Here is a 23,198-nt window from a genome sequence, read left to right as displayed (position 1 = left end):
TTGAGTTTTGGAAGAGTGTGGGTGTTTAGGAATTTGTCCATTTCTTCCAGGTTGTCCAATTTGTTGGCATATAATTTTTCATAGTATTCCCTGATAATTGTTTGTATCTCTGAGGGATTGGTTGTAATAATCCCATTTTCATTCATGATTTTATCTATTTGGGTCATCTCCCTTTTCTTTTTGAGAAGCCTGGCTAGAGGTTTGTCAATTTTGTTTATTTTTTCAAAAAACCAACTCTTGGTTTCGTTGATCTGCTCTACAGTTTTTTTAGATTCTATATTGTTTATTTCTGCTCTGATCTTTATTATTTCTCTTCTTCTGCTGGGTTTAGGCTGCCTTTGCTGTTCTGCTTCTATTTCCTTTAGGTGTGCTGTTAGATTTTGTATTTGGGATTTTTCTTGTTTCTCGAGATAGGCCTGGATTGCAATGTATTTTCCTCTCAGGACTGCCTTCGCTGTGTCCCAAAGCGTTTGGATTGTTGTATTTTCATTTTCGTTTGTTTCCATATATTTGTTAATTTCTTCTCTAATTGCCTGGTTGACCCACTCATTCGTTAGTAAGGTGTTCTTTAACCTCCATGCTTTTGGAGGTTTTCCAGACTTTTTCCTATGGTTGATTTCAAGCTTCATAGCATTGTGGTCTGAAAGTATGCATGGTATAATTTCAATTCTTGTGAACTTATGAAGGGCTGTTTTGTGACCCAGTATATGATCTATCTTGGAGAATGTTCCATGTGCACTCGAGAAGAAAGTATATTCTGTTGCTTTGGGATGCAGAGTTCTAAATATATCTGTCAAGTCCATCTGATCCAATGTATCATTCAGGGCCCTTGTTTCTTTATTGACCATGTGTCTAGATGATCTATCCATTTCTGTAAGTGGGGTGTTAAAGTCCCCTGCAATGACCACATTCTTATCAATAAGGTTGCTTATGTTTGTGAGTAATTGTTTTATATATTTGGGGGCTCCGGTATTCGGCGCATAGACATTTATAATTGTTAGCTCTTCCTGATGGATAGACTCTGTAATTATTATATAATGCCCTTCTTCATCTCTTGTTACAGCCTTTAATTTAAAGTCTAGTTTGTCTGATATAAGTATGGCTACTCCAGCTTTCTTTTGGCTTCCAGTAGCATGATAAATAGTTCTCCATCCCCTCACTCTCAATCTAAAGGTGTCCTCAGATCTAAAATGAGTCTCCTGTAGACAGCAAATGGATGGGTCTTGTTTTTTTATCCATTCTGATACCCTATGTCTTTTGGTTGGCGCATTTAATCCATTTACATTCAGTGTTATTATAGAAAGATACGGGTTTAGAGTCATTGTGATGTCTGTGTGTTTTATGCTTGTAGTGATGTCTCTGGTACTTTGTCTCACAGGATTCCCCTTAGGATCTCTTGTAGGGCTGGTTTAGTGGTGACAAATTCCTTCAGTTTTTGTTTGTTTGGGAAGACCTTTATCTCTCCTTCTATTCTAAATGACAGACTTGCTGGATAAAGGATTCTCGGCTGCATATTTTTTCTGTTTAGCACACTGAAGATATCGTGCCAAGCCTTTCTGGCCTGCCAAGTTTCAAAAGAGAGATCAGTCACGAGTCTTATAGGTCTCCCTTTATATGTGAGGGCACGTTTATCCCTTGCTGCTTTCAGAATTTTCTCTTTATCCTTGTATTTTGCCAGTTTCACTATGATATGTCGTGCAGAAGATCGATTCAAGTTACGTCTGAAGGGAGTTCTCTGTGCCTCTTGGATTTCAATGCCTTTTTCCTTCCCCAGTTCAGGGAAGTTCTCAGCTATAATTTCTTCAAGTACCCCTTCAGCACCTTTCCCTTTCTCTTCCTCTTCCTCCTCTGGGATACCAATTATGTGTATGTTATTTCTTTTTAGTGTATCACTTAGTTCTCTAATTTTCCCCTCATACTCCTGGATTTTTTTGTCTCTCTTTCTCTCAGCTTCCTCTTTTTCCATAACTTTATCTTCTAGTTCACCTATTCTCTCCTCTGCCTCTTCAATCCGAGCCGTCGTCGTTTCCATTTTGTTTTGCATTTCGTTTAACGCGCTTTTCAGGTCCTCGTGACTGTTCCTTAGTCCTTTGATCTCTGTAGCAGGAGATTCTCTGCTGTCCTGTATACTGTTTTCAAGCCCAGCGATTAATTTTATGACTATTATTCTAAATTCACTTTCTGTTATATTATTTAAATCCTTTTTGATCAGTTCATTAGCTGTTCTTATTTCCTGGAGATTCTTCTGAGGGGAATTCTTCTGTTTAGTCATTTTGGATGGTCCCTGGAGTGGTGAGGACCTGCAGGTCACTTCCCGTGTGCTGTGGTGTATAACTGGAGTCGGTGGGCAGGGCCGCAGTCAGACCTGATGTCTGCCCCCAGCCCACCGCTGGGGCCACAGTCAGACTGGTGTGTGCTTTCTCTTCCCCTCTCCTAGGGGCGGGATTCACTGTGGGGTAGCGTGGCCCGTCTGGGCTACTTGCACACTGCCAGGCTTGTGGTGCTGGGGATCTGGCGTATTAGCTGGGGTGGGTAGGCAAGGTGCACGGGGGCAGGAGGGGCAGGCTTAGCTCGCTTTTCCTTAGGTGATCCACTTCAGGAGGGGCCCTGTGGCAGCGGGAGGGAGTCATATCTGCTGCCGGAGGTTTGGCTCTGCAGAAGCACAGAGTTGGGTGTTTGCGTGGAGCGAGCAAGTTCCCTGGCAGGAACTGGTTCCCTTTGGGATTTTGGCTGGGGGATGGGCGGGGGAGCGCCTTTGTTCCCCCCCAAGCTGAGCTCTGTCGTCCGGGGGCTCAGCAGCTCTCCCTCCCTTTGTCCTCCAGCCTTCCCGCTTTCTGAGCAGAGCTCTTAACTTATGACCTCCCAGAGGCTAAGTCGCCCTTGCTGTGGGAACACACTCCGTCCCTCCCCTGCGCTTTTGCCAGCCATACTCGGGGGCTCTGCTTGGCCGGCGGGCCGCCCCTCCGCCCCGGCTCCCTCCCGCCAGTCTGTGGAGCGCGCACCGCCTCACCGACCTTCCTACCCTCTTCTGTGGGCCTCTCGTCTGCGCTTGTCTCCGGAGACTCCGTTCTGCTAATCGTCTGGCGGTTTTCTGTGTTATTTAGGCAGGTGAAGGTGGAATCTAAGTGACCAGCAGGATGCGCGGTGAGCCCAGCGTCCTCCTACGCCTCCATCTTCCCTCTCCTGGGATCTCCTCTTTGAAGATGACCTTTTCACAAGGTGCTTCTCTTCCCATCTGTTCCCATCCCATCTTCTATATTCTTGTAGTGTTTTCCCTTCCCTCTCCCCTTTCCCTTTCCTTTCCCTTTCCTTTCCCTTATCCCCTCCCACTCTTTCTCCCTCTCTCCCTCCTTTCCTTCCTTCCTTTTGCATTTTGTTCTCCATATATGATCAACTGTGAGCTCCTTGAGGACAGGAATGCAATTTATTAAACTCTGTATCTCAACTCCTGCCAAACATGACAACATGGATGAATTTCACAGATGTACTGTTGAGTGAAAGAAGCCAGACACCAAGAATACACACTTTTTTTTTGAAGTTTAAGAACAGGCAAAACCAGGGGCATCTGGCTGGCTCAGTCAGTAGAGGATGTGATTCTTGATCTCAGGGTTGTGAGTTCAGTCCCCACGTTGGGCATGGAGCCTACTTAAAATAAATTAATTTAAAAACACAAGCAAAACTAATTTGTGGAGATAGAGGTGAGAATGGTGGTTATCTTGGGTGTAGAGGGATTATTGATTGGCAGGACACAAAAGGAGACTTCTGGATACTTATAATTGTTTTAAATCTTGTCTTGGATCTACTAAGGGGCCTGCATGTGCATTTAAAATGTTTTTGATTTGTACACTTAATGTATGTGTACTTTGTGTATGTTATAGCTTAATAAAAATTTAGAAAGATGTTTTCCAATATGCAACACTTGTTTGGCGATTATTAGTCTTTCCAAAAAAGGCTGAATATTGAATGGATGTTATGATGAAGAAAGTGGTCAGTCTTAATCACCATATGACTTTGGCCAAATTTTAAGGAAATTGTAGCATACATTTTGAAAAACACAGAGGATGTCATAGTTTGATTTGGTACTGTTATTTGCAACACTGATTACATCTCTGCCTGGCTGTTGAAAATAGGGATAGCAAGACTTGTGGTTTGGGACCATTTGTGCAGATGGCATGGCACGGGACAACGGAGACTTAGGGCTATAGTCCCATCAGGTCGATGGAACACCTCATTTTTAATTGAGTCTCTTGCTTCCACTTCTGTGTTTTCTTTCCTTCCCCTTGTCCTTTTATCATTCGTACTTTGAAGTGAAATCTGCAACTCTAATAGATACTACTGACGCTCATGTGGCAGCTCTACCAGATGGTATTTGAATCTCGGGTGTTACTTGAAAAATGAAAAGACCAAACACATGCACAAATGAATGAAGGTTGAATTAATCTTTATAATTAAATGGAATATTACCCTGTTATGACTGATTTTAGCTTTCAAACTGGATTGCATGCTAATTTTTCAGTGAACTGTAATTGTATTAACATGGCTTTTTAGATGCTTCAAAGTACTTAAAATACATTTGCCAAGTTACTGAGAGAAAAGTTACTAGAACTTTTAATCTAAACATCTCTGAGATCTTGGGGTACATTTGTATTATGACTTGTCATTGTAAAGTATTTTCCAATGGTTGATCAATTCTTTGCCCTTGTCATCCTGGGATTTAGGTGGCACTGGCCACTGATTGAACTGCAGATGCCCAGTGAACAGTCAGAAATTGTTGGAAGAGAGCCTGGTGCTTTCTTCATAAAGTACTCCTGTTGGTATAAGAGTGGTGGTGACCAGTGGGATGCCTAAGCAATAATGAAGGGGGGATGAACCCTTGTCTTATGGATGGACACCACCATGGCAGGCTTCTCAGAAATGAGTCTAGAAGCCTTGGCAAGTATCACAACATAGAGCATCTAGCAATCTAGCCCAAAGTTGAGCATGCAGAATCCCTTACCATACTGCTTCTTAACGCTGAGTGACATTGTACCCCTGGGGAACATTTGGCAAGGTCTGGAGACAGTTTTGGTCACAACTGTGACATGGGGGTGGGGGAGAGTTACTGGCATCTAGTAGCTTGAGACCAGGGATGCTGCTAAACATCCCACAGTGTGCAGGACAGACCCCCACAGATGAGAATCATTTGGCCCAAATGTCGTTAATGCCAAGGTTGAGAAACCCTGCCTCACAGTAAGGTTTGTTATAATGCAGGTTACTGGAGCGGAGTCCTGAGACGTTCTGCCTTAGTAGGTCTGAGGTGGGTCTGTGAATTTTTGCATTCTTAACAAGCTCTCAAGTGCTGCTGCCACTGCCAGTCTCAAAGTAAAGCTTTGAGAAGCCCTGAACTAGAGGGCTGTGGTGTCAAAGTTGCAAGCTGTATGTATGGGCGTTGGTTGTGTAGCATCCCTCTCTTGTAGAAAAACTATGTGACAATTCACATTGGCCTCGTTTAATCATTCAGCAAGGTTATCTCATATGCTCTTTGCCCCCACATTATGAGGGAGGGAGGTGAAAAGTTTTTTAGGCTAGTAAAGAATTGTTTATGTCACAGGTAAACCTTAATGGAAAGAATGACCACAGGGGCACCTGGATGGCTCAGTTGGTTAAGCATCCGACTTTGGCTCAGGGCATCATTTCACAGTTTGGGGATTGAAGCCCTGCATCGGGCTCTGTGCTGTCAGCACAGAGCCTGCTTCATATCCTCTGTCCCTGCCTCTCTCTGCACCTCCCCCTTCATGCTCTCTCTCAAAAATAAACAAGCATTAAAAAAAAAAAGAATGACCACAAGACCCACTCATTTGCAGTGTTGATGAGAGAGTAGGATATGTTTCTTTAAGTTAATCTCCAACTTGGTTTCCATTTAAATAAGTAACTTAATAGTTGAAGGAGGATTAAATAGCTGACTAAATTTACCTGAGAAATATTATGTGTTAGGGACTGGATGTTGCTTGTGTGTTTCTAAGCCCTTTGAATTTTGACATTTGAAAGTGATTTTTAATAATTTCCATGCAGTTTTTCTCCCCCCCACCCTCAGAAGCACATTGATTTTTCCATGGTATTAATTCCTGCTTCTGGTTAATATTTTTATGCTGTCCCTATTTTAAAATTCAGGTGTTTACCTCAACAAAACATGAAACCTTATGTTGAGTCACGTGTTTATATCTTGATGAAACTGTTCAAAAACTTAACCTTTGACCCTTATCTTCCCCTTGCTATCTTTACTATTAGTTTTGAAAAATCTGGGAAGCTTTTATTGTGAAGAGGTGTTGGCAAACTACTTATACAAGGACCCAAGTAGTAAATATTTTATAGGCCCTGTGGTCTCTTTTGTGGTTACTCAGCTTAGCAGCTGGAGCTTGAGAATGGACATAGGCCGCTAGACAAATAAGCTTGGCTATTGTTGGAGAGGAAAAAGTTTTCCTCTACCCTTTGAGGTCAAGTGTTTGGGGCCTGCGAATTAAACTGCCAAAGACAGATTAGCAAGAAAAAAGACAAAGTTTATTCCCTTAAGTAGGTGGGAGCCCACAGCAAGTGTAGCTCAGAGAACCCCATTGAAAATTTGGGGCTTCAATACCATCTTAATGGGAATGGGTTAGGATTTCAAGTGGCAGTAAATGGTGGGAAATGATTGAGCAATATATGGGGGAAACTAATAGAAAGTACAGTTTGTTTTAGTAAGGTCTGTTTATGCAATCTCATCTCTGGTTATAGGAGTCATTTCCTCTGGCATAGAAAGCCTCCCTTGAGGCTTCCATGACAGTGGAATTCTTCTGGAAGGCTCTGCTTTTAAGCAAATAAGGGGGGTGTAGAGAAAGCCTCTTCCTGCATCTATTGATTCTCAAATACCTTCAGTTCAAAAGAATTCTTAGGCCATGGTGGCATATTGTGCACCCCTTCAGCAGATTCCTGTAAAACCATTTACAAAAACAGGTGGTGGACTGGTTTTGGCCTGTGGGCTGTAGTTGCTGACCTGATGTGGAGCCCTGTGTGGGTGACAGAGAAAAATATTTGTGACTTTGGCCCATATAAAAGCCTGACTACAATATAGGACTGTTCCAGCTCTTGGACTTTTCTCATCTTGGCTGTGTCTGGACAAATGGGTTTAGCTAATTGAAGCTTAGGATATTCATTTGAGAAGGTTTAGCAGCTGTTGTGTGTTTGCAAAAAGTTTGTTAGCAATTGACTATATGTGATTGAAAGTAATAAAAAGACACTGATTTTTTAAAAAATTGTATGATCTTGTCACTCTTCCTGTTCAGTTTTAAAGGGAGTGTATGAGACTTCCCTCTGTTTTTAAGGTAATATTGCCCCTACCTACCCTCAGGGGGATATGTTGTTTTATGGATTAACCCTTGGATAGTTTTGGGTTCTTAACTCTATCACTGTTACCTGCTCCATTTATTTACTAAGAACATCCAAATTTTTGTTTCTTTCTTTAACTCTGTTGGGTGCAGTACGCATCCAAGTGAGGGGATCATCACAAAGACATCCGGGGAATGTTCAGCACCAGTTTGGCTACACTATAGCTTACCTGTGCACGTGTAGTTTTCCTTTTTCAGACTGGAAAAACTGCCCACCTCCAAGACACGTGGAGTTGGAGTTTTCAAAACAAGAGGAGGGATGGATGGAGCTGGTTTGCGATGTGGAATACTTCCTAGAATGTTGTCTGTGTTTGGCGAGAAATGGGTATTGTCTGCTCCACTGGGACATGACTCAGGCAGGGTTTAGGATGGAAGAGCCGAAATCTGAGCCTTCCTGGCTTCCAGCTCTTGTAAAATCACAACTGTGACTTGCACCTATAAAGCCCTCTGATTTAGGGGGGCGCTGAACTTATCTTCCACCCCAGCATGATGCATGAGCCTGTGAACCACACCCAAAAGCAATTTGCAGAATTAAAGTTTTCGAAGACTCCTAATAAATCAGTGCCATTCTTACTGAGAAGATAAAATTTGATTTTTCAGATAAATGCATTGTTATTATTTTTGGGATCCAGATAGCCCCAGAGGATATTAAAGCCTGTTCCCCAGGCTAATTTTCATCAATACCGTCAGCTCTGTTTAGGATAATATCTTCCGCCAAGGCATCTACACTAGTCCATCATTTGTTTGGTATTATGAAAACGGCCATTGTTTTGAAGGATAGTGTAATTCATGTACGGTCTCCTGAACTTTTGGATGCTTAAAGCTCAGAATTTTGATTGATGTTTAATCGTTATTACAGAACTCATCAGAGAGAATGAGGCCTCAGTGTGGTTAAGCCGGACTGAAGCTTTCTTTTTTTTTTTTTTTTAATGTTTATTTATTTTTGAGAGATACAGAGACAGAATGCAAGTGCGTTAGGGGCAGAGAGAGAGGGAGACACAGAATCCGAAGCAGGATCCAGGCTCCAAGGTGTCAGCACAGAGCCCGACGCGGGGCTCGAACCACGAACCGTGAGATCATGACCTGGGCCGATGTTGGACACTCAGCTGACTGAGCCACCCAGGTGCCCCCTGACTGAAGCTTTCAAAGCCATTGCAAGCTTAAAAAAATCGTGCTATAAATTGTTTGTAAAAGGGCAATTGATCATCACGTTCCTTTTTTTTTTTAAGTTGGTTAAATTTATAAAAAAGAAAAAAAATGTGCTAAGAGACTTAACTAGGAAGCAGAAACACAAAGCTGTTTAATTAAGTGATTAAAGCGATCCCTTTGATGTAATACATGCAAGACATTTGAGAATTTACCTGACTCTCCAAAACAGCCAAGTCAGTGGGGATTAAAACAAATGAGCTTTCCATCTTGCTTTCTGCCAATCAGCTTAATACTAAGTGGCTTTGAAAATTCAGGAGTAAAGCACCCCTCCTGACCAGTTTTAAATCAGTTTGGTCATCTGTGTCAAAATTAGACAGTGTTTCATTGTCACAGCCAAGTAAAGCAGAATTACGTTTGTTTCTGTTTTTCCCACCAGCACTGTCACGTTGTAGTGTACCTTGTGGAAAATTCTGGGAAGGAGGGGTGACTTACATGTTTAAATCACATTGTGTTTTAAATTTCTGATGTTCCTTGTTTTTCTGAGTTCATCTGTGGTAGTTATTCTCTCTCTCTCAATGGAATAATCCTCACTTTATGAACTCTCTGTTGTCTCCACAGGATTAATTGTAATTTTTTTAGAGCTCTAGCCCTAAGACTTTAGGGCAAGGAATAAACTCCTAAGCAATTAAGATTTGTCGTATGTACATGTTAGTAATAGCAAAGAGCAAAACAAAATAAAAAGTAGCTAAAAATGCATGCAGATGCACATACACCCCCCCCCCCCCCGCGCCGCACTGTTCAGTGTGAATCACTTGGGCGGGCATTGTTGAGCACTTACTGTGTACTAGGCCCTGTGCCACCAATTGAGGCGACTCGATGAACATTCCACTCTCATTGAATTGTCTATGTCAGCCCAGCAAACTACGGCTCTTGAGCCGTGCTTGGCATGCTGCTTATTTCTGTATGGTCTACAAGTTAAGAATGGATTTAACATTTTCAAATGGTTTAAAGAAATCAAAATAAGAATATATCATGATACATAAAAGTTATATGAGATTCAAATTTTAGTGGAACACAGACAGAGCCGTTCATCTGTGTGTCATCTACAGCTGCTTTCCTAGGTACAATAGCAGAGTGGAGTAGTTGCAATAAAGACCATATGGCTGGCAAAACTGAGAATATTTACTATCTGATCATTTACAGAAAAAGTTTGCTCGCCCTTGATCTAGGTGATTCAACTTTTCCTTTCCCAGCTCCTTTATTATTCAAATACTTCTTTTCAACTCTCTGTTTCACTGTATTTGTATTAGAAGTAAAATTACCCACATTTTACACATGAGAAACTGAGAGGTTCAGAAAATTAAGTCAGTGCTGTTACTTTGTAGTAGCAGTAATCACAAGTTGTCATAGAATATTTTTCCTCAGTTCCATTATACAAATACAGTGAGACCATGGATCATTTATATATTTTTATATTTCTTTAGCCAAGGAAAATCCTGGCCTTAGAGTACTTTCTCAATAAGTTATTTGTTGATTGATTGGAATAGCTTATATTAAGACAGTTTTGGTTCTCCTCAGGAATCAATTCCAATGGATTTTAAACATTGCTCCATTTTCCAGAAAGTTCCCTTGGTTCTGACAAAGTCTCTTTTTCCCCTACTTTTTTCCTCCTATGGTAAGATCAGTTAATATGGAAATGTGCCTTGATATCAGCAGCCTTAAATGTCATGTGGCAGACTGTAACCTTTCATATTTTCTGATACTGTTGTTGACATTGGTCAGAGTGGTTTATCAACCAAATTACTCATTATATGAATCAACATTTATTGTGTGTGCGTCTATCACTTGTTATGTGCCTGCCATTGTGTTGCATGTGGGGAACACAATGGTGATTACATGGAATAGGCCATTGGCTTAATTTCAGTAGTAGCAGAAAGAAGGTTCTCTTAGCTATAAAAGCCTCCTTTATAATTGGATTTATCCCTTTGGTTAATGAAGTACTGTTTTAAATACAGATCTTTCTTCAGGGTTAATACGTTAGATTGCTATTAGTCACTCACATTTTATTAAACATTAGTTTGAGGCCTCAGTGACAGCTAATGGATTAGCTGCCTTAAGGGAATAACAGTTTTGATGGATGGTGAGGGAAGGGGAGATGACTTTGGAGCCAGTGCATTGCCAAGGAGAGGCCAGTTTGGGTATGGTCAGGGAGCAAGTGGTATGAACACCCCCAGGACCTGCTAGATGTTGGGAGGAATGGATACAGGATACAGAAAGGAGAGGGAAGCAGAAACCAGTATGGCAAATATGAAAGGCAACCTTTTTCTTTGATCTTTTCTAGAATTAGCTTTCATAGTGTTGCTTGTGTCCATTTTCTAAGGTGTGTGAACAGTGGCCCTTAAAAGAGTCCCCAGACTTTTTTGGAAGTGTGAATAGTCTGGGTTCTCCTGGCTCATGCATAGAGTTTAGCTTTGCTTGGAAAATCTTCCACCATGCTCCAAGAATCTCACGGGCACATCTGTCTCCGCATTGACTACCGCCTTGCTTCACCAGCCTTTCCTCTCTCCCCACTTTGCATGGCCCTCTGAAACTGGACCTCTGATTAAAGAGAGTGACAGTCTTCCTCAGGGGAGTTCAGGCATTTGGTTAAGAGTGTGATCTGGTCTGGCCTTACCTGAAGGACCCTCTAAATAAGCACAATTACTCTAAATCTCTGGAAGAAGTCATGTTTCTACTTTCTGTGTGTAACCTGCAGTTAGCATTTATTCATCGTCTACTCAGGACCAAGGCATAAAAAAGTGCTTTACAGGATGTGTCATTCTGAATCCTTGCAGACAACCCTCTGAAGTAGGCCCTATATTTTTCTCAGACTGCATCTGAGGAAAAGGAGAGCATATTAGGGTTACATTCAGCTACAGCTAATGGAAAACATGGCATACCATGCCTTAAACAAATAAGGGGTTTACTTTCCCTATGTCATGGAGGAGAAAGGTAGGAAGTTCAGGGCTGATATGCTGGGCTCCAGATGCCATCAACCCATCATTCCAGCATCTTTAGCATGTAGATCTTCTTCACGTTTCATGCCTTGTGATTACAAGATGGCTGCTCTACCTCTGGCATTGAATCGGCATTATAGGAAAGAAGAGGAAAAGCTAAAGCAGTGGTTCTCACTTCAGGGCAGTTTTTCCCCTAGGGAATTTTTGGAAATAACCGGAGACAATTTCGGTTGTCCAGACTTGGGGTTGGGTGTTTATACTGGCATCTAGTGTATAGAAGAAGCTGACAACACTGCTAAACATCCTACAGTCTACTGGACACCTTCCACAACAATTATCTGGCTCAAAAATGTCAATAGAGCTGAGATCTAGAAACCCTGGACCAAAGGAAGAAAACACAAACCAGCCAAATCTGTCCTTTTTAAAAATGGACTCCTGGAAGTGGAACACGGCCATTAGCCAGAATCTCATTCCATAGCCAATTCTAGCTGCAAAGGAAGCTAGGTGATACAGCTATTTTTTTGTTTGTTCTTTTGTCATCCTGAACAGAATTGGAGTCTGATACTAAGAGAAGGAAAGTAGAATGGATATTCAGTAGACAACAGGAAGTATTTGCTTCTGAAAAGTAAGAACTTTGCACAAGGTCACAGAGGTGGTGAAGATCAGCAGTGGCTTGAGCCAACTCCATTGAGGAAGGACATTTGGTTGTCACATGCAGCAGTCCCTTTCCAGAATTTTGTCTGAATAAGGAATGCAAATGCATGCAGTGGTTACAGAAAACTCTGGAGTTTTTGATCAGTCACAGTCAGCCTAGGAAATATTCCTTGTTGAACATAATATGCAGTCTGTTACCTATTTATACCACCGTTCTCTCAGTATTTGCATTGGGACTTACCTTTCCTTCTTGTCTGTGTCGCCAACCCATGGGGTAACTAATTTCAGGTCTGTCTCACGATACTTTGCCCTTGAGCAAATCATCAAGCTGTTGGTATTCATTTATCTCATTCATGAAAAGTAAAAAGGTGATGTAATCACTGTTTGCCTTAAAGGGTGTATCAGAGTTCATGCGGGAACATGAATGCCCTTCAAAGTGTATCAAGGAAGAAGATGTATAATACAGGGAATTGGAGGCTTCTGCAACTGTTGGGAAGGCTGGAGAGCAAAGGCCACAATCTCTCAGTGAACTGCTGCCCTCACACAGAAGGGGTCTTCTCAGGAGACTGCCTGGAAGCTGCTGGCATAGCGCTCCCTCTGCCATCCGCAGATGGCTCTGTGTCTGCCCATAGCTCCCAATGAAGTGAATAAATAGTGTCTCCTTCTACCTTTGCAATGTCCTATAAGTTGTTCTCATTGACAGATTCTAACGTGGAGCCATGCCCCACGGGATTTCTGGAGATGGACTTCTGAAGCTTCTCGGAGAAGAATGTAGAATGGGGCGGGGTGGGATGATTTGGAACTGACAACAGACTGTCTGACAGAGGGACCATTGGAGTTTGAATGGAGGCATACATAAAGGGCACATTTTGGAAAGAAGAGCACTCTGTTCAGCTGTTGGCAATGTTGCTACTAGTCTTATTATCTTATTCTATCTATATGTCCTTGGGAGATGAATTACAGATTCTTTGTAGCTCTCTTCTGGCTCTCTTCAAGTCTTGGTATTGCTAAATAAATAATAAAAAAGGATTCAATGACCTGCATGTACAGTGTAGAAGGTAATATATTCTGTGAAGCTCCGTAGTGCAGTGGGGGTCCCAGAACGCGAGGTTTGAAAAACAATGCATAATTCATCAGCATGCTCCAGGAAGACCAGTGTTCAGAAAACGATTGTGGATGACCCAGCTTAAATATCTCTTCACTTGGGGCACCTGGGTGGCTCAGTCGGTTAAGCGTCCGACTTCAGCTCAGGTCACGATCTCACGGTCTGTGAGTTCGAGCCCCGCGTCGGGCTCTGGGCTGATGATGGCCCAGAGCCTGGAGCCTGCTTCCAATTCTGTGTCTCCCTCTCTCTCTGACCCTCCCCCGTTCATGCTCTGCCTCTCTCTGTCTCAAAAAAATAAATAAACGTTAAAAAAATATTTAAAAAAAAAATATCTCTTCACTTTTGGGGAAACTATCTGGAGCTCTTTATTTGCTCTATGTTACGCAAGTGACTAGTGGCGAACTCATAAAATGCAACGAGGACTTAAATGCAATGAGGGAAACACTACTACAACAGTCTTGAAACAAGGGAATTTATAGGCATAGGAGGCATTGTGTGGCGTTGGGGGAGAGTTGTAACCTCTAGTTATTTGTTCTCTAGATCACATCAGGCTTTCAGTGTAACTCACAGGTTTTTGAAGGCAGAATTTGATCTGTGCTATATTTGAGGCTGGAACAACAAAATCCATTATGACTGTGTCCTATGGCACTTGTAAAATCCTTTCTGAGTCTTTGAGTTTCAAATTTCTACTGATATTTAATATTTGAATTACCTTAAGGAAGATAAGGAAAATGTATTATGTTATTCTGTGTATTTCTTGGGTGAGGAAAATTGAAAGGGACTAAAGGTAAAAACTCATTAGCAAGAGCAATATGCAAAGGTCACTGGTTTTGCTGTGCTCAAATAAAACCAGTGTGTTTGGGGTTGCCTGGTGTCTAGTGTTGGGTCTTCTGGAGACAAAGCTGGAGATGAGGATTTGGGTGCAAGTGATTTAGGATTTATTCTGCAAGTGCTCCCAAGAGAAACCAGCAAAGGAATAGGAGAAGCCAGCCAGAGAAGGGTGAGAGGCAGCCAAGGGTGTGATTTTAGGGGAAGTCTCAAACAGCCTGATTGTTCAGGGGAACTCTGGAGTGCAAATTAGACCTCACAGTTTGTCCCGAATTGAGGCAAAATAGCGGGGCTTTCCTACTCCTGCTACAGCCAGGCATTGGCTGAAGGCTGCTGGGGTAGGTGGGGGGTGGGGATGGGATCTGAAGGTAGATGAACTCCCAGGAAAGAACTGTTTGAGTACAGGCCAGGGGCTCCAGTAGCCCTAGGGCAGGCCTTCTAAGATCTGATGTGCTGGCCACGAAAAGAAAAAGAACATTAGATGCTGGGGAGGGTGTGGAGAAGCAATAAAAAGGATCCCAGGGGGATCTGGGTAAATCCCTAATTTCTCTTTGAGTAAGCCACTCTTTGGTTTTTATGAAATCTAGAATCTGGAGAGAGGATAGAGACATATTTTCACATGGGATTGTAAAGTTTTTCTAGAGCAAGAGTTGGCAAACCTTTTCTACAAAGGGCTGGATAGTAAATGTTTGAGGTTTTGTGGGCCACAGAGTTTCTGTTCCAGCTACTCAACTCTGCCTCCATAGTGCAAAAGCAGCCACAGATTATGTGTAAATGAGTGGGCGTGGTTGTGTTCCGATAAAACTTTATAAAAACAGATGGAGGTGGGGTGGGGAAGAGAGGGGACACTAGATTTGGCCCATAGTTTGCCAGTCCCTGATATGCAAGTTCCTTGTATGGGCCCAAGGTGGTTTTTCCTCTATTCATTCTCTTTATGCTGCAGAACACAGGGAGTAATTAGTAGGTCTATCAAAGGGATGGTTGTGACACATCTTAGGTTAGTCTGGACCCTCTACCTCCAATCTTTCTGGCATTCTGGCCAGCATCATTCTCAGTGTTGCATGGTAATCTTGCTGAAGGGTGACTCCTCTTGTTTTACTCCTGCTAAAAATATTTAGTTCTCTCCTATCTATTGACTTTTTTAAAAAATGTTTTATTTACTTTTGAGAGAGAAAGAGCGTGAGCAGGGGAGGGGCAGAGAGAGAGAGGGAGAGAGAGAATCCCAAGCAGGCTCCCTGACGTAGGGCTCGAACTCACGAACCATGAGATTGTGAACTGAGCCAAAGTCGGACACCTCACCAACTGAGCCACCTAGGCGCCCCTGTCCTCTCCTGTCTATAAAATAAAATACAGACTCTTCGCATGGCATTCAGGAATCCCTGTGAACTGGCCCAAACCAGTTTTCCTGCATTGGTTACTGCTCTCCCCTCCTAGTGCTTTCTAGTCCAGCTACAGCAAGCTACGCCCCCCTCTCTGTGCCATGATCTTCTTTCCTGGGCCCTGTCTTTGCCCCTTTTGTTTGCTCTCCCGGAATGTTCTTCATCTCACTTCTGCATTTTGAAGTCCCAGCCATTCTCTAAGGATCAGTTTGGTCACCTACATTAAACCTTTTTCCCATGAGGAATTAGTCTCTGCTCTGGACTTTGATAACAATATTTTCTTTGTTTTAAAACCTGTATTTTATTCTTACTATATATTTGTTTGTTACATTCACTGTATTGTTAACGTATTGAGGGTAGGGACTGAATTTAAAAAAGTGGATTTTTTTTTCTGTATTTCACAGTGGGTTGCATACAGTGTACTAGATACTCAGTAAAGAGAGTTTTCAGATGAAAGTTGCATTCCTAGGTTGTGTGATTATTAATGATTTGAGTGCTGAGACTCTGACATCATTTTTTTCTTTCATTTTTATAGGCAAGAGCTGTTTTGGCAAAAGTTGGCTATCCTGAGTTTATAATGAATGATACTTATGTTAATGAAGACCTCAAAGCAGTAAGTGCTAAATATACTGTATTTTTGTTTTTTTGGCAAGTTTTACTGGCCTTGTGCCTTTCAACTAACCCAAGTCCAAGCACTTAAACCGGGTAGTGCCAGAAAGCACCAACTTTTGATTCATTCCTTGGCTAGATATGAGCCTCAATATGCCAGGCGTATCACAAGATTTAGAGCAGATTCAAATTAAAGGAAGTGTCAGAAAGAATGCATAGCTGAGTGGGTACCATAAAGCAAATGGACCTGGATTCGGTCTAATTTGATCATAAAGGAAAGAATTAAGCAAATTGAGTATTTTACAATTAGTGGGCATGTTCTAATGTAAAATGCATGATGTTTGTTGTTAAACATTCTTTATGTGCTTCACTCCTATTAAATGACTAATAATAAATCTGCCTGCTGGGAGTTAACTTCATTAAACTTCATGAGTGTTTTGGCAGATTAAGTGCACATACATATGACTCCACAATTTATTGTGAGTTGGACTGTATATTTGCAGTAAGCTATTGATGGAGGAATAGTAATAATTCTTTTATTTTCTGATATTTTGGGACATGTATTTTCCAGTAGATATATTCACCACAGGGCTTTCTAATCACAACCAGTGTTACTTCCTTTCCTATAAATAGTTCTGATAAAGAACTTTTCTTCCTCACAAAACCCCCTATTTTTACCACTTACTAGATTTTCTTGAAGAAGTAGTTTTTTAGTTTGTTACATAAGTAAGGTTCTGAGGTACAGGTCTTTCCTGAAATTGTAGTTTGACAAGTCACATATCTAGAAGAAGTCCTAGCTTTGTAGATGAACATCAGACTTTTATAAGCTTATTCAGAAGTGAGAGAAAGCTTTAATGATAAAGTTTCCCCATTGGGCTCCAAGATGTGGCCTTCCAAAGCATATTGATCCAGTTGCTATGTAGGAAAATACATATGCTTCAGCCCATCTTACACATTGTTTTGATGCTGAATGGTCTCACTATTACTATGATAATTAAAAATATTGCTCCACCTGACACATTCCTGTACATTATATTTTAAGCTCCACAGTAATCCTATGAAGTAGATGGTGTTTATCCCCATTTTGCAGAAAAGGATGTAGAGTCTCAAAGATTTTAGTGATTTCCTCAGTGTTCTACGGGGAATCCGAGCCTGGACTGACATCTGGGCCCAGAAAGCTCTGCAAGGTCCTGGTCAGGCACCTGCACTGGAGGAAGAGTAGTGGGTTTGAAGAATCAATGGGCGCTCCTTCCCAGAGCTGGTTGGGAAGGGGGAAGAATATGGGGGGGGGTCATATTGTCTAGGGGTTAAGAGCACAGGCCTTGGAGTGATTCTGCCTTTTCTACTTATTAGTTGTTTGATCTTGTGCAGCTTCAGTTAGCTTCCCTTTGGTTATTGGCTGTGGGTTTGCAAGCTTCTCAGAAGCTTCCTGGGGGTAATCTGAAACCAGCCCCCATGCTCAGCGGGTGGGGAGTGAAGGAAGAGGCAGGCCGCTCCAGGTTGGTAGGTGGTAGTTTAATAAGCCAAGGGGCTTACATACTAGGGCAGCAAGACAAGTGTATCCCTGCACCTGCTCGCCAAATCTTAAAAGTTTATATAGAGGCTATAACTAGGTTCAGTCATGTATACTGTGTAAGTGTTCTCAACACCTCATCATTATCTCAAGGCCGTGTCCTTGGAGCCGCCTCTGGGAGCGGGGAAAGACAAGTGGAACTCACATTCCAAGGCCAAGTATACAAATGTAAAAGCACCTTGCATAATGTTCTGCTGCATAAGTAGGTTCCCTGTGAGGGGTAGCTATTACTTTGTGGGTCAGAATGAGAACTGTCACTGCTGAGAAGAGCATCACCAGGGCACAAAACTCCTTAGGAAGAGAGCCTGAGTGAGACTGGCAACTATTCCAAGTCAAAGATGTAGATGAGACGGTGTGAGAGGCATTTTGGTGTAGTGGTTGGGAACGCAGGCCCTGGAATCAAAGTGCCTGGAGTTAAATCCCTGGTCTGCCATTTATTAGCTGTGTGGCCTAGGGTAGCTTATATAACCTCTCTGTGCCTCAGATTCCTCATATTAAAATGGCGATGGCAGTAATAATCCCTCCCTTACACAGCTGCTGGGAAGATCAGGTAAGTTAACATATTTAGAATATTTAAAACCTATCCTGGCACACAGCAAGCACAATATAAGTGTTAGTTAGGACATCTTTAATATGTAGTTATGATAGGTTATTTTGGTGTGGAAAATTCTTATGAATTGACTCGTGTGGTATCCAGGTGCCTCAAATTGATTTAAAAGGCTATACAGATGGAACAGTCTCAAGCTTTAAGCAAATAAGATAGCATCAAGGGCCCACTGTCCATATTGAGTTGATCAACTTTTGTTGGCAGTCTGCTGTTGTCTAAGGTGAGTGCCCAAAATGTAAGTACTCACCGAATGCAGTGAGTGCTTGCACTGAATCCAGATGCCAGACAGGATGCACTGTTCAGTATGTTTCCTTGTTTCTCTAGGCTCTGAACTGAAGCCATTAGACACCAAGATGTTAAGTGCTTTTGTCAAGAAACGGCTTTCGTCTGACTCATTGCCGGAGTAGACACAGTTGAACTCAAGAGATGCTAACAGTTTAAAAAATGGGCAGTGAGAAAACATCCAGATAGTGAAATAAAAATATGTCTGTGTTCAGAAATGGATAGAAGAAATGAATAACCCCCAACCTGAAACTAGGTAAAGGATGCTAGATGTGATAGTAATAGTGTCACCGAGGTTAATAGCTGGCGTACAGTGAGGCTGTGTTCTCAGGTCTGGGAAACATGTAGGTAAGGGCTACTCTAGGGCCTGTGAGAAATTTTTGGTAATACAAGCTCTGAGTGTTGAGAGGCTGTTGGAAATGAAAAACAGCTTACTTCATTTGACACAAGCAAAGATACGATTCATCAGGCAGAAAGGCAAAAGGAAAGAGCATAGAGATTAGGTAATGGATCGGATGAAGGTCAAGGAGAAAGGTTGAAGACTGAAGTTGGGCTCATGTGGAGGTAAGAGCAAATGGAAAAGAACTTAGAGGCAAATGTAAAGAATTAGAGGAAAAAAAAAATTCCCTCTGTGAGTTGACAAGGTAAACTGAGCTACCCAGCAAAGTATTTCTGAACACCACTCGTAATTTAGTCTTTGTGAAGAGCAGGAGATGCCCTTTGTGTGAACCCCGAGTAGCATGCGGGAAAACCTACTAGTTAGCTTAAACATGTAGGTGTAGGTCCATTTTCAAATTAGCCTCACAAAGTGTTCTTTCATTGATCCTTGATGAAAACAGACTCAAGAGCAAGTTGACGTCAGTTGTGGAAGGGTTGGCGCATTAGCCTATTAGCCGGGAAAGCCACAACCACACTAGGCATTTCAAAGTGAGGGGAATTAATAGGAAGAGGGGCTGAAGATTCTTCCAGCATCATCATAAGAAACAGGAGAGAGAATGAAAGAGAACAAACACAGCAGCTTTTCACCTCCTGCCACCTGCTGATTTCCCCCAGTGCCTCCTATTGGCAGGAAGCCAACTGGCACTTGGGCCTGGGAAATAGAGTTTTCAGATTCCCAGCCCCAGCATTATAGAACAGAATAAGCTGAGATACAGTAGGTAAATAGTCGGCCCCACTAGGCATTTCACTCATTCTTGTGAAAGCCAATGGAGAATTAGAGTAAGGGCTAAAGTCAGAGTCCCAGCTGGCCTCTATTTACTTAGGAGAATTGGATCTGGGTAATTTTTTCAGAGGAGATTAGTGTTTCTGGTGAGTGATAAACACATACATACATAAACATATAAACACACATATAGAGATATCCAGATGTGTGAACCCGCACAATATTCTCTGGGGGTGGGTCTTGGTCTTCTCTAGCCAGTGGAGCGTGTGTGTGTGTGTGTGTGTGTGTGTGTGTGTGTGTGTGTGTTTGTCAGTGACAGAGAGTGCTACTGCTGCTATGCAAGAGTGAGGTGATATTTAGGTGACATGCTCCAGAAAAACAGGGTGTAAATAATTCTATACAGTAGGTAAAGAAACAAAACATTGTCCTGAGTTCTCCCAAGTTACCTCTGGCCACCATGGCCCTGAAGAACCAAGAATTGCCGCTGGAGGGCAGTGGCCTGGTGTCTGCTAACCTTCCAGCTAGCCTTCCTTAACTCCCACACATTGGCCTCCATCTTGAGTATTCCCCTGTCAAGAGCAGGCCATGACCTCCTCTTTCCCCCAGTGGAGGCTACAGGGTATCTGGTTCCATGTGGTTCCTGGCTGATGTGCTAGCTGGCGATCCTGAGAGTCACCCATATGTGGCTGCTTTTGGGAACTCCATCATCCACAGTATACCATATATGTAAGTTCAACATTTTGAACATTATCTATGTATGTATGTACGTATGTATACACACATAACACTTATGGACAAAGCCATCTAAATGCAGCAATCTTGCATATTACTGTGCCATAACTAAGGGGAAATGTAAGTATGAAATCTGAATTTCGTTAAGGTTTTAGAAAATTCTATGGATGCCTAACATAAAACCTTTCTTACAGATACTTGGATATATCTGAGTATCTTTACATGGATTTAACTTAAGTGTTGTAGAATCTGTACATCCTATTGGCTTGTGTAGTGTCTTATCAACATGTACTTATCCTACAGGGAAGCTGATCACATTTCCTTGTTCTGCCCTTCCTACATGTTCCTCACCCTTGAGGTGTGGTAATAGCTTTATGTCTTTATCCCTTAAGTCTGTGATACTTGATTCTTGGCATCCAGGATAGGATTTCCAAGAAGAGAAATTCACATTCCCCTGAATTTTCGGATCTGGATGGCTGTTCCTAGGAAATGACATGAGAGCCCCAAATAGTTTCCCAAAGATCACTCAGTTGAAAAGTCAGATGTAATTGATTGAAAATCATTATCAGCTTGACCTATGTTTTCACCAGTAACAGGACAAGAGGCTTTTGAAACAATTAGTGTCCCTTGCAGAGGTTAAACATTATTTTTGAAGATTATAGGTGGTTTTATGTTGTTTATGTGCATTCATTGTTGTTGCTGCTATCTCTGCAAGTGAAAATTTCCCAGTGGTTGCTGGGTTTCATAGTTTTTTTCCCCTTTCATTCAAGGGCCTCCTGAAATATTTGAAATTATCAAAGTATTATCACATGGTAGAAAATTTGGGAAATAGAGAAAAGGAATGAAAAAGCACCCATGATATTGGTACTGGCACATAATAATGCGTAATTCTGTTTCAGTGTGGTGTTTTCTTTCTAGTTTTGTATTGCTGAAATTGATGCTTACAAATAATTTTGTATACTGACCTTTACCATGACTTATTCTCTTGTCCTGGTCTTCCAGAGCCTTAACTAGCATTATTTTCACAGCTGTATGATAAGTAAACTGCCATGATGTATTTACTCACTGCTTCTCCTCCCACCTTTAATTCTTACAGTCCCCTCCTCCTTCCCTGTACTGTTTCTGTTGAATCACCGGCATTCTTATTGAGACCAATGAAAGTAACATTGAAGTAGGAGCCTAATGATTAGAACCATGTGGCCTTGCCAAGTTCCATAATCTCTTCAGCTCTTTTCCCATCCATCATTTGGGAATAACATGCTGGCCCTTCTGTCTCCCCAAACACTTAACTTGTGTCACAGAGAAAAGTAAAATTTTGTCCCGTTACCTGTGTTTTCCATTAAATAAATGGACTAGAGTGATTAAACTAGGGTAAGAAATCACAAAATTCTGTTTAATAATTAATACTATTTTAAAATTGTCCTTCTAAATATACATAAGCCATGGACAAATTGTAGTTACTTGCCTCTGAGTTTTGTTCCCTATGATTATTTTTATGGCAGTGGTAGGACCTTATTTATTTAAAAGTATTTTTAGACTTCAGACTCTTCTTTTTAAGGAAATTTTTGGATGGTTTTCTGTTTAATGTCTATAGAACAACCTGAATATTAAGGCTTTTTTTTAATGGAACAGGAAAGTATCATGATTAGCAAACTCTTCTAAAAGTAACAACCGATCCCACAGATATTACTGAAAAGTTACTATTTTTGAACGAAATTCCTTTGAGAGAATTTCCCAGAAAGTGTTGAGAAACCCAAGAATGTATCTGAATTTTTCATCAGTTACAATCACATTCTGAAAGTTCTGGTAGAGCTATCTTGGGAACAAAAGCTAAAAAAGGCTAAGGGTTGAACAGCAGACACATCTTTTAACTATATGACCCGGGAATGCATTAGGATTGTTAGTTAAGGTCTCCTCCTAAAACAGGGAGCTTACTCTGTGTCTTCTGAGACTTTGAGTATAAATTTCTTCTATTTTTAAATACAAACAATTATAAGATTTTATTTTAAAGCATCTCAAACATTGGAAAAGTATGTAAAATCAAATTTTGAACACATCAGCTTTAATAAATATTAAACATGGCTACATTAGCTTTGTAATGCACATATACATTTGAAATGAATAAAATAGATACCATGGAAATTCTTTCTGTAATCCACCTTGACCTAATGATGCCCTTTTTTCTTACTACCTCTTCCCTAGATATAAACTCTATCTGGATTTCAGTGTTTATCATTCCCATGCATTTCTTTATGCTTTTGCTACATAGGTATGGATCCATAAGCAACATATAGTATTGGTTTACATGTTTTAAAACTTTAAATTAGCTCATACATGCAGCTTGCCTTATTCACTCAGCATCGCTTTTGAGATTATTTCATGTTCATGCATACATGCCACTCTTTTAATAGAAGTGCCATGTTGCTTTCCATTATGTGACTGCACCACAGTTTATCAGCCACTTCACTAAGAGGCTTGATGGAGGGACAGCTTAAAGTCGTATCTTTATAATTGGTTGGTCAAGTAGAACAGCAAAGGTGCCAGGAATTGATACTTTCATTCCTGCATTTCTCCCTGTGCCTTCAGTTGTTTTGCTCCTTCCTTTATATTTTGGCCTGACCTCTGGAAAGGTTAAGATGAATCACTAACAGAGATACTCTACAGACATAATGAGTATCTATTGTATGTTAGGGAAGAGAGCCAGACATTGGCCAACGAATAG

The 23,198-nt window shown here is 41.5% G+C and overlaps 1 protein-coding gene across 5 annotated transcripts in view; it reads left to right on the top strand.

Moving 5' to 3' along the window:
- Positions 1 to 23,198, top strand: part of PHEX (phosphate regulating endopeptidase X-linked) — a 259,915-nt gene that overhangs the window by 174,223 nt on the left and 62,494 nt on the right. For all 5 annotated transcript variants that reach the window (XM_081793111.1, XM_081793110.1, XM_081793113.1 and 2 more), the window contains one exon: positions 16,047 to 16,124. In XM_081793111.1, coding sequence (XP_081649237.1) covers positions 16,047 to 16,124 — 78 coding nt within the window. The remainder of the gene's footprint in view (positions 1 to 16,046; positions 16,125 to 23,198) is intronic.

The sequence above is a fragment of the Panthera onca genome, chromosome X, assembly GCF_046562875.1.
Source record: "Panthera onca isolate mPanOnc1 chromosome X, mPanOnc1 haplotype 2, whole genome shotgun sequence".
Classification (NCBI taxonomy): Eukaryota; Metazoa; Chordata; class Mammalia; order Carnivora; family Felidae; genus Panthera; species Panthera onca.
The sequence above is the reverse complement of the archived record's forward strand: the minus strand, read 5'-3'. Positions and strand labels throughout refer to the sequence as shown.